The sequence below is a fragment of the Theropithecus gelada genome, chromosome 12 (assembly GCF_003255815.1).
Source record: "Theropithecus gelada isolate Dixy chromosome 12, Tgel_1.0, whole genome shotgun sequence".
NCBI classification, from domain to species: domain Eukaryota; kingdom Metazoa; phylum Chordata; class Mammalia; order Primates; family Cercopithecidae; genus Theropithecus; species Theropithecus gelada.
The window spans coordinates 72167835-72180273 of record NC_037680.1 but is presented as its reverse complement, the minus strand read 5'-3'; the positions used below and the strand labels follow the sequence as shown (position 1 = coordinate 72180273).

Below are 12439 nucleotides of genomic sequence, written 5' to 3'. Positions count from 1 at the left end.
GCAAAATGTGGCATTTAAATTAAGAAATACTTCTTTTTAAAAGTTATACTTAGTGAACCAGTCATAATCTATAATCTTCATTATAACAGCATAACTATGTTATTGAATGCAAAGGAAACCACACAGAAATGAACATTTCATCAATCTTAAGAAGCATATTTTTCATATTTTAACATCATGAAATATCTTACAATTAGTGACACTATAGTTGCCATCAGCCATTTTTTATGCTTGAACATCTCTGAAATTTGAATGCAATTTCAATTAAGGAAGTCTTACATTTGATGAAATCTGGTAAAATTTTTAAGGTTATATTACCTAATTCATGTGGCAGTTCATGACAGAAGACAGCTATAGAAGTACTGATTCCTCCCGTCAATCCAGCACTGAAAGCTGCACCTGAGGAAGATAAGAAAAAAAAACAAGTGAGCTTTGCTGATCTTAACTCTTCACATTTTCATTAATGACAGATGCAGTTTCCTTTGCCTATCTAAATTAATTTCTTAATATATGAGTGACTCACTTATCTTACACACTATAGTTTTTGAACATATAGTGGGGTATAATAGGTATGTGACAACTAGAGAAATAGCTATTCAATAAAAGCAATATTCCATATTGAATTTAATTCTCTATTTTGTAGCCTTCCAACTCACTAATATCTCAGGGATAGTAACAATTTTCCGAGCTTCAAAGTAGTAGTTTGATGGTCAACTTTAAGTCTTATAAGTCTAAGATTGTACTTGCTCTCTCACATTGATCTTTATAAGGATTTAAATGGCTAATATCCTTATCAAAACTTTTCTAGACCTAGAAAATAAATGGCACAAAGTATTACTTGTCTGGTAGTGTTGAGGACTGAGGTCAGACGTATAAATGCATTTAGGTCTACAAGCAGAATTATTTATTCTTTAGTATTAACAGCTACTATAGGCTGAACATGGTGGCTCATGCCTGTAATCCTAGCACTTTGGGAGGCTGAGGCAGAAGGATTGCTTGAGGTCAGGAGTTCAAGACCAGCCTGGGAAGCATAGCTAGACTCTGTCTCTATTAAAAAAACAAAAACAAAACAAAACAAAAAAACAGTTACTGTAAATTCAAAAACATTGTCTCTGCTTTCTGAAAGAAACCAAAGCCTACTTCTGGGTGCTAACAGAGTCTGGATCTCAAAGAAAATAATGTATTGATCACACTTAATGTTCTCTTTAACTGGTAATATCAGTTTACTTTAGCAAGATACTAATATATTTGAATTTAGTACAATGGATTTTCAATGTTGTAAATTTTTTTTTTTTTTTTTTGCCTTTTCAAAGATACGGAAAATTTATTAAACCTAAGATTGAAATTAAACTGTTCTCTTTCAGGGACATGTAAATGCATTTGAAAATATAATGTTAAGCAGCTTTTTCAATATGGTAACTGTACTTTGAGAAATCAAGTTATTAAACAAATATACTACAGACATTTGTTTACATGTTCAAAAAACCCCCACTAAATTATACCCTTACACCTCCAAATGTAACAACTGAACACCAAACTGTAGCCTTTGGGAAAATCAACTGACCAGAGTGATACATAACAGTATATTTGTTAAGCTCCAGCCAAATTTAATCATACATATTATAATCCATAAGATTAGAAGAGACAGTGGTTTCCAGTCCACTTACCAATTGCGAGCCCATCACTGAAGTTGTGGATGCCGTCCCCCATGATCACCATCCAGGCTATATTAGCTATTCCTGTTTCTTTCAGATCGGATCCAGAATGACAGGGACCATGGGAATGATGAGAATGCTTGTGGTGCCACTGGTGATTATGCTTCCTCAGTACAGTTTTGTTCTCGCCGTGGTGGTTATGTGCAGCAGCATGGAGATCATGCTCATGAATGGTATGTAATCCATCACTGTGAGAATGGTCTATGATTTTCTCCTCTTCTATACAAAGGTAATTTTTAGGAGGGGATTCTTGTTGGCCTTCTAAATCTGTCAGTTCAGTTTCATTCAGTCGATCTTCAGAAACAACTGAGTCATCAGTTCCTGTATTTACAGCAAAGGATATGCTTTATCAACATTTAAATGCATGGATATTTGCTAATTTAAACCTAGACAAAATAGCAGTGCAATGAACATTTCTTAAATGAATGTCTTTTAGAAATCTTAAATAAATATATTTCCCTAAAATTATTTAGAAGCCATTTTAATAGAAAAATGATTTCTGGAGTCCAATAAAAAAATAAGCAAAACAAAACAAAACAAACACACACAAAGAAGAAACTGGTTTGGCGGGAGATTCAAAAGATGCTCCAGATGAGGTCAGTGGGAGGGAACTGAAATCAAAAGCAGGCAAAGTGAGGAGAAAAATTGGAAAGCATGAAGATATAAGTTCGATAAAAGTTCATCTTCGGATAGAAAGCGTCTTTAAAAAAAAAAATCACTCCCTCTAGACCCCTCCTCCCTTATTGCAGCAGCCTACTGAGAACTTTATTAACTGTAGCTGGTAAATTAGAAGTTACAATAATGATAAAGAGCAGAATTGTACTTAAAGTGCAGATCCTTGTTCTCTGACAATTTGTGATGTCTGAAAAGCCAAAACCCAAAAAGCTATGCTGATATGTACAGGCATTCTTTCAGACAGTAAATGGCTTGTGATACTCTCACACTTGTTTTCTTTTTTTTTTTTTTTTTTTGAGACAGAGTCTCGCTCTGTCGCCCAGGCTGGAGTGCAGTGGCGCGATCTCGGCTCACTGCAAGCTCCGCCTCCCGGGTTCACGCCATTCTCCTGCCTCAGCCTCCGGAGTAGCTGGGACTACAGGCGCCCACAACCGCGCCCGGCTAATTTTTTTTTTTTTTGTATTTTTAGTAGAGACGGGGTTTCACCGTGGTCTTCATCTCCTGACCTTGTGATCCGCCCGCCTCGGCCTCCCAAAGTGCTGGGATTACAGGCGTGAGCCACCGCGCCCGGCCGACACTTGTTTTCAAATGTATTTACTAACTGTAGTGCTGACCGCCTGACCAAATTCCAGTGAAATTTACCAAAATATTCCTCCTCAGTCCTATTTACTAGTAACATGCACACTGTGACCGGCTGGTATAACCACCCCAGTTAAACTGTTTTCATAATTAGTACTGTCAGCAATAGTGGCAAACACTGCAACTTTTCTGCATAAAAAGCATTAATTGCATGCCTGCCAGCCACACAAATACATCAATTTTTCTGACTTCCCATTTATTAAGTGAAATTTATTTCCCATGCTGTGGAAAGTTTATTGAGAACTTGTATTTCATAAATGGATATCCTTACTATGACTGTGAAAACATGTCAAGTGTCACATTAGTGTCATAGAAAGCACACACCTATGCAATATTGCTTATTTTATATTTATTTGTAAAAATTCAATCCTAGTTTAAAAGATGATGTCGATATTACTAGTCTTGAGTTTCTTTCTTTTGTCACCCAGGCTGGAGTGCAATGGCACGATCTTGGCTCACTGCAACCTCTGCCTCCCAGGTTCAAGCGATTCTCCTGCCTCAGCCATCTGAGTAACTGGGACTACAGGTGCATACCACCACACCCAGCTAATTTTTGTATTTTTAGTAGAGACAGGGTTTCACCATATTGGTCAGACTGGTCTTGAACTCCCAACCTCTTCATCCGCCCACCTCGGCCTCCCAAAGTGCTGGGATTACCCGCGTGAGCCACTGCACCCAGCCACTAGTCTTGAGTTTCTAAGAGAGTTCTTTATGATTAAACCAGGTAAGTATATGAAAGAGATGAAGTGCTTTTTTCATCACTTGATTATTTTCTTTAAAATCAGTTACTATAGGATACATTTTTATTTTACACATGCTGTTTTTTAATTAAAATATAATCACTGAAGTTTACTAATTTGATTATAAGGTTTGTAGCATTACAGAATAACTAAATTGGGATTTATAAACCAGCAGTGATTATTAATGTAAAGTATTAAATACTGAACTTGAAACAGATTTTTAGGAAAATTTTGTTGTTTTTCCCCTTCTATGGTTTTAACTAATTTGAATCCTTCAAGAGGGATTTTTCCATACTATTTTTTGAGACAGAAGATAATTTGAGGGGGAGGGGTAGAGAATGCATCTATGATACTCCATAAATTCAACATTCTTTACCACAGGTAATAAATGATTATAAACAAGATGTATCTTAGATAGTATTAATATTCTGAGCCTTGGATCACATATTTAATATAGGACCTATTTCGAATATTTAATCATATGGCTCCTAGCTTAAAAGGGCTAGATCTAAGATTATTCCCATAAGAAATGTTGAATTGATGAAGAACAGATTTTGAGGTTTCGAAAATGGTTAATTTCTCAAAAACATCAATGTCCAAACATCTACCTTTTTTCACAGGAGGAGACACTAGCAAGCTAGACAAACTATCATAAAAGTATTTGTCGGCTGGGCGCGGTGGCTCACTCCTGTAATCCCAGCACTCTGGGAGGCTGAGGCGAGTGGATTGCGAGGTCAGGAGATCAAGACCACCCTGGCTAACACGGTGAAACCCCGTCGCTACTAAAAATACAAAAAAACAAAACAAAACAATAGCCAGGCGTGGTGGTGGGCGCCTGTACTCCCAGCTACTCAGGAGGCTGAGGCAGGAGAATGGGTGAACCTGGGAAGCAGAGCTTGCAGTGAGCCGAGATGGCGCCACTGTACTCCATCCTGGGCGACAGAGCGAGACTCCATCTCAAAAATCTTTGTTACACATAACCTGTGGTCTGTTGCTGATTAATACAGTACTTTTTCTTGTGTAATTCTTATCATTATAGCACAAGTATTATCTCAGTGGATTATCTAGAATAACTTCTGAAAGATGGGTTCATCTATGTGTTTGCTCTTAAAACTATTGTTTCTCCTATCCCAAGTTGGCTTTGCATCTATCGGTAAATAAATTATTCATCTGCCTTTTTAGGAGTGCTATGAGGGTAACACTTTTCTGCTTTTCATCTTGTATTTAGTTTACTGTATTATTTAATTTTAGATTGAATGAATGTAAATAGAAATTAAATGTAAATTTGAATGAAAAAAGAAAAAGAAAAAAGTTTGTCTTGAGTCAGAATTGCTGTCTACCGGCAAGAGGCTTGAGTTGAAGCCAGTCAGAATCTGGTGTATTGTTTAACTTGTGATCTGAAAGTTTTCTTCCAATAGTTGATTCTTCTGTGTTCTGTTTCATAAACCATTTCTGTTTTCCCTAAAAAAAAAAAAAAAGTATCTGATATTAGTATAAAATGCGAGGACACAATTAGCAACAGTATTGACTCATTAACACCTAAAGGTAAAAATGGTCTTAACTTTGTATGTAAATTATTTTAAAGGGGAGTGAAAAAAAATTTCTGGGAGTAAAGCAATCCACAGACGAAAAATCCAACTAAATTTGTATTTTTTTAAACATTCAACTAAGAGGTTCCATTCATCTCCTTTGAAGTTAAGAAGAGAGCACACACAGTACTGAATTATTAGATGCAACAAATGAAATGTGTATAATATGTGTAAAATCTCTCTTATCCAAAAGTGTAAGGTAACAGAAAGTTCCAAAAAACTAAAGCTTATTCGTTTGAATTTCGTTCATATTTAATGCAATCTGTATTTCCCTGAATGTGACATAAAGAAGACAGTCAAATTTGAGTGAGCATCTTAAGTTTGTAGTTTCCATCTGACACTTGGGCAAGTTTGTTAAATTTACTGAATATAAGAATATTCATCTGTAAAAATAAAAATAACATTCTTATGAGGATTAAATGAGGTGATGTATGAAAGGATCTATCACAGTAAGTGACTCTTACTAGTCTTATAGTAAAGACAAGCATCCTTTCTTACCACCTTGGAATTAGATGGAGAACATAATTTAATCTGTCCTTAATTAGTTACAAATACTAATTATTGTACTTCATTGTTTAGGTTTACATTTTTCTTATCGTATGTCTTCACAGTCTAGCTTTTACTGCTTTCTTCGTTTATCAATGTAACTACCACTAACAACTCTTTCAACTTAAATTTCTGCTTCTAATGTATGTTAATTTAAGAAAGCAAATAATTACTCTAGAACAGTGTTGAAATAAAAGTTTTCTCTGGGAGATGCTTATTGACTGGCATGGCATTTTCTTCTTGTTGGTTTTGTTTATAGGCTATTAACTATGTTTCAGACGTTTAAGTCTTCTAACTGCTGCATAAGTAAGTTTGCATGGCTAGTAAAGCATGAAGTACTCTCAAAGATGGCCACTATCAATTTCCTCCCTCCCTGTAGGAGCATTCTGCTCCACCCATGAGGACCTGGAATCTACCCCCCTGCCCTGGAATTCTGGCTAGCCTTTTGACTTGTTTTGATCAACAGAATGCAGGAGAAATGACGCTGTGCCACATCCAGAACTAGCTTTATAGAGATCTGGAAGCTTTTGCTTTTGCTCAGGGAAGCCAGCCACTATCCTATGAAGAAGACTGCTCTCTCCTAGGAAGAGAAGCCACGTGGAGAAGCACTAAGGTGCAGAAAGAGAATGAAGTATTCTTGGACTTTCCAGCCCTACTCATCCTAATCCAGTGGGCTGCCGAATTTTAATGTGATAGTGTTAATGACTCTAGCAAATGGCAAGTAGAGCAGAACTCCCCATTTGAATCCTGGTACAGAGAATAAGAGAAGTAATGGTTAACGGAAACCACGAAGCCAATAGAAACTGGGAAAAGTTAAGACATTCACAGGAAAATAATGATATGGACAAGTCCTAAAGCGAAGAAAAAAAATGGCAACCATGAGTTAAGGGAAAAAAAAGGAAGGAGGAGCCAACAATAGTACAAAAATCAATGAGAAGGATATAGAAATTAAATAAAATGAAAACACCAGCTGAGATTTAGTTTAATTGCTTTGGTTCTGATTGTCCACTTTCTTAGAAGCTTGCAAATCATTACCCTCAAGGTCCCCAATTTGCTGAAACAAGTCAACATCTAGTGTATTATTTAACTTGTGGTTTGAAAGCTGAAACAGTTGGATTATTCTGTACAGACTGTCAAATATCTATTCTACTCAAATATCACTAATTCCCTTTCTTCAAAAGAATGCCATAACCTTTTCATCTTAAGTTACTTATTGTCCTATGTACCATAAAGCAGATGCCCTGATTTATCGGGCCAGATTCCCTTCTCTGATATAGTTGAGAATTCCATACTATTGAATATTTAGAGTACACTCCCTATATCCAAGGTGTTCCTTCCAGTGTTTTACTTCCTACAAATTCAAATTTACAAAAAAGCTGTCATGGTTTGGTGACTTCATTCTTATATCAGTTTTCTTTGCAAAAGCAAATGTATAAGTACTGGTAACTTTAGGTTCAAAATGAGATTAAAAAGATCAAATTATAAAAAACAAAAAACTTATTTATCTGATATCTGAAATGTTCCAAAATCTGAAACTTGAGTCCCGACGTGACGGTCAAAGGGAATGCTCACCGGAGCATTTCAGATCTTAGATTGTCACATTAGAGATGCTCAATTGGCAATCTAAAACTTCTTTACAAACTTTGCAATACCTAATTTATTGTAGTGATGAACTTTTAAATACTTATATGTCTTACATCTAATCAACTAGGAAGTCTTCTTGATTCTCTCATCTAAATAATTCCCTTAATCATCTTTTCCACCCCCCTCCCATTTCTTCTGCCATGACCCTCTTTCAAGCCCCACTACCTCTTTCAAATTATTCTGCAGTTATCTACTTAGCCAACTCTTGTTTCCCTCCAGCACCTTCTGCATTGGCATCCCTCCCACCATATTTTATTCTCTACTTGTCCATCAGAATTAATTACTTCACCTTCCACAAGCCCCTTCAAATCTAAATACTGTTAGCTCTCTTTTACTTTTCTCTAAGTTGAACTTTCCCATTTCCTTTTATCATTCTTCTTTTCTAGGCTCACTATCTTAATCATCTCTCCCTTGGAGGCAAACCAATGTGATGATGTCCTGACTAAATATAACTAAAATATACAATTTGAAATAAGATATGAAAACACAGATGAGAAGTAAGATTTCTTTCTCATGATTTAGATAACTACTGGAAATCATGAGGAATGAGTCATAGTCACACAAATAAGTTTTATGTAAACCAGAATCACTCCCATGAATCGCAGTTCAGAGATCTGTTCCAAATCATGAAAGGAATATATACAAAACACACATATATGCAAACAAAACAGAAACAAAAATAGCATAAAATTGTATCTTAAGAGTAGACTGCACATCTTTAAGATCTTGACCATCCCAAAAAAGATACCTGGAATTAACTAACAAAACGAAGTTTCCAATTCTTTTTTTTTTGTGGAAAGCTTTACTTAAACAGAATACACTAAAGATGATCAGTGTTAGTATCACAAACATGTTAGTGAGATGTATTCAGGACACAGCTTTAAAAGGCAGATGTGAACTGAAGAGAATAGGGAGGATTATAAATCATAGTGAATGGTAGCAGCCTTGAATTTACTTTCTTGGAGGATAATTCTTCTTAGATATTTGTCTTATTCTCATAAATGTGAGGTGAAACAGACAGCTGCATCACAATCAAGAGTATTTAAGCAACAGTTCAACCAAGCATCAAGCATCATCTCCAAAGCGGTGCATCATTCTTGAAAAGAGTCACCATTTCCATCATTTCATTTTATTTTCTTCCTACAAAGCCCCCTTAATCTGACCTCTTACCTCCAGTACCATCATTGGTGAGGCACTTCTGATAAAGAAATGTATTGTGTGAAAACATTTTCATTAAAAAATACTACAATAAAAGTCACTTATGATTAAAAATATTGCCTAAGAAGACTGATGAAACTTGCTTCTCTTTACATAATTTTGCATTTTTATAATAAACACAATTGGAAAATACCTTTTTCCATCCTATTTAAGTCAATTAGGTATGATGTAACACAAAATAACTGAAACTGAGACTGCCGTATCTTGATTATAAATGCCAAAATAAATGTATAATAACAAAAAATGGCAAAGATCAAAGTCATGTCAGGTGTGGTGCCTCATGTCTGTAATCCCAACTCTTTGAACTTGAACCCAGGAGTTCAAGACCAGCCTGGCAACTTACTGAGAACTCTGTCTCTACAAATAATTTTTAATAGTTAGAGGGCACCAGGCGTGGTGGCTCACATCTGTAATCCCAGCAGTTTGGGAGGCTAAGGCAAGTGGATCACTTGAAGCCAGGAATTTGAGACCACCCTGGCCAACATGGCAAAACCCCATCTCCACCAAAAATACAAAAACTAGCCAGGCATGGTTGTGTGCAGCTGTGGTCCTACCCACTCAGGAGGCCAAGGCACAAGAATTGCTTGAACCTAAGAGGTGGAGGTTGCTGTGAGTGGAGATCATGTCACTGCATTCTAGCCTGGGCAACAGAGCGAGAATCTGTCTCAAAATAAATAAATACACACATACATACATACATACACACATAAAAGTTAGCTGGGCATGGTGGCATGTGCCTACGGTCCCAGCTACTCGGGAGGCGGGGGCAAAAGGATCACCTGAGCCCAGGAGGTCTAGGTTACAGTGAGCCATGATCATAACACTGCATTCTAGCCTGGATGACAGAGGGAGACTCTGTCTCAAAAAAAAACAAATAACCACCACCATATGTTTAATTTTAAAAAATCAAAGTCAGCTTTTTACTCTAAAGATTAGCTATTACAAAACTGACACCAACATCATAATTAAGGAAAGCATATACCCAGAAAAGGATAATTTTTGTTTTGAGTTTTATGGTATAAAATGAAATAAATAAAAAATACTTACTCTTTGTTGTTTGTAGTGCTTAAACATTCTAATGCAGTGTTCAATGATAAATAGCAAGTAAATGCCTCCTAGAGCAACAAGTCCTTTCAATACAGCATCATATTCTTCCAAAAACTTCTTCGATTCATGTCCATGAGAATGTCCATGCCCATGTGCGTGTTGGTGACTGTGATCATGTCCACCCTGAGACTATTAATAAAAACAAATAAAACTTCTAAACAAGTAATTGAAATGCTTTTTAAAATTTTGAAATTATAATCTCCTAAACAACACAGAAAAAATACCTCTCAAGTTTTAAAGTGCTCCCCTAGGTAATATCTCACTTAGTCTTCCATTTAATTTGCTTTTCTCAGTTGTCCAGAATACTACTACATTTTATAGTAACTCAAAGACCACCAACTCAAATGAATATAATAATAAGATACATACCATAGTTAGAGAATCAAGCCAGAAATAATAATAGGGAGTGACGGGTTCTTTGTAAATTGAAGTGAACACAATTTACTTACATGCCAAGTATTTAGTAAAAATGAAACAAAATACACAAACTAATTCACCAGCAGTCACTTGTGATTCCGTGTAATCTAATTCTATCTTAAACTGATTGTTACATATTTTTTTCTTTTAACTTTTATTTTAAGTACAGGTTTGTTATATAGGTCAACTTATGTCGGGGGAGTTGTTGTACAGATTATTTCATAAATTTCTTCTCATAAATTATTTCAGAGGTAATAAGGTCACTATCTCTGCATATACTGTGGAAAGTCAGCAAGAGGGTATCCTTAAATACGCAATTTTCTATATTTTAAAGCTTTAGCAATCATAAATGTATGTATAGAAAAAGTTACGTTTCAACATTATGAAATGTACAAGTATCACAATAGTAATCTTATAGAACATAAGTTAGATAACTGCACTTAAGTATCTTTCTTCCTTCTAAAATTTATTTGTATTCTTTTCCTGTTAACTAGTGGTCAACCAAAGAGATACCTAAACCTCTCAGAGGATATCAGACCACTCAAAAAGGTAACAGCTAGGTTTAGTTAACCCTTCTTAACACAAAAACAAGTTAAACAGCACTTAAATACTGTTCTCACTTCAGTAACTCTTACTAGGCCCAGTTCTAAAGGAAACTATTGTTATTCTTGATGGCTAGTAGAAATGGTGAAACAAAAAAATTCATACTTGCAGCCTTAAGATTCATTAACTCATTTATTAATTTAAAAAAACAGCAATGTCACACATTGCTGTAGATACTAAATCTGGAATTCTCAGCCAAGAGTGCACAAAAGAGGCGATATACACAACAACACAAATACAATCCTGTCTCCCAAATTCTCTAGAAGGAAAATACTCAATACTTCAATATTATATTTGGAAAAGAAAAATTCCCATTGTTTTCATAATTTGAAGTAAAAATAGTAAGAGTGAATTAAATACTCTTAGCTGGTGGTAGACAGTTATCTACCTAACTATTGATAGGTTATAGAGAGCAACTTGTAAAAAGGTTGATAAGCATGGTACTAGGAATATGGGTTTGTGATCATATAATTAATCAGAAGTGTCCCCAAAGAGAAGAAAAGGAGTGGTATGCCAGGTGAAAAGATAAATGCCCCCATGTGTAAAGAGCTAACTGTAAAACAGCACACTGAGTGTATCTGCCTACTTCTGCTCAAAGATGCTGATGGCATACCAGCAATAGACATAATCATTACAACATCTTTTGTATTTCTCTTAAACGCTTACCTGATATGCTACACAGATTTAAAAAGACCACTCACTGCTACTGATATTGCAAATTTTAATTCAAAGAGATTTTTATAAAGACTACTGAAAGCAAAGTTGACGTAATGATTCAATTTATTTAAAAAAATTGCTATTAAAACTCTGAAAACAGAGAAAAAATACTTCATCCTATAATCAAATGAAACAATACAAATACCAGATTACTGTGCTATAGCTTGCTAATGAAGGACCTTTCAGTTTAAATATTTTTATTTTAAATTTTTAAAAAGATTAAAAACGTTTCTTACATGGGGCAGTAGATGAAGAAGGGCGTCTCCACTCATTGTTCCTACAGCTAACGCAACAAGGAATGTAAGAAGAAATTTGAAGCATCCTTGGTTAATGATAGGAACCAAGATAACGCCTAGCAAGGAAAGCAGGCTAATGACAGTGATAGAAATGATACCACAAATCCAGGCTGTAGAAAAGAAATTAAGAGTCAACGTTAGCATGACAATTTAACACAACAGACTACCAAAAAGAATAAAAACATAAGATACATGAATCATAGAAGGTAGACTATTTTACCCAGACTATGAAAGCTTTATGGCATTGTTTAAAAACAAAACAAAAATATGACACATAACTAACTTAAACATTTTTAAAAAGAATTAAGAAACTCAGATCAAATTATACATAGTACCTTCAACGGCCCACGAGATTAGAACCAGTGACTTAAAATGACTGAAGGCTGTGATTCACTTAATAGCTAAAGTATAAATAAAAATTTCTAAATAAAATTTATAAATAAAAATAAAAATTTAAAATAATAAATAAAAATAAAAATTTATAAATTTATAAATAAAAATAAAATTAAAAAAGTCTAAAGGCAGCGCCACAA

General features: G+C 35.1%; 1 protein-coding gene across 4 annotated transcripts in view; it reads right to left on the bottom strand.

Moving 5' to 3' along the window:
- SLC39A10 (solute carrier family 39 member 10) overlaps window positions 1-12439 on the bottom strand; it is an 81773-nt gene that overhangs the window by 19442 nt on the left and 49892 nt on the right. For all 4 annotated transcript variants that reach the window (XM_025404216.1, XM_025404214.1, XM_025404218.1 and 1 more), the window contains 5 exons: window positions 11847-12016; window positions 9814-10002; window positions 5110-5230; window positions 1668-2036; window positions 319-399 (listed from right to left, as the gene is read on the bottom strand). In XM_025404216.1, the coding sequence (XP_025260001.1) occupies window positions 319-399; window positions 1668-2036; window positions 5110-5230; window positions 9814-10002; window positions 11847-12016 (930 nt within the window). The remainder of the gene's footprint in view (window positions 1-318; window positions 400-1667; window positions 2037-5109; window positions 5231-9813; window positions 10003-11846; window positions 12017-12439) is intronic.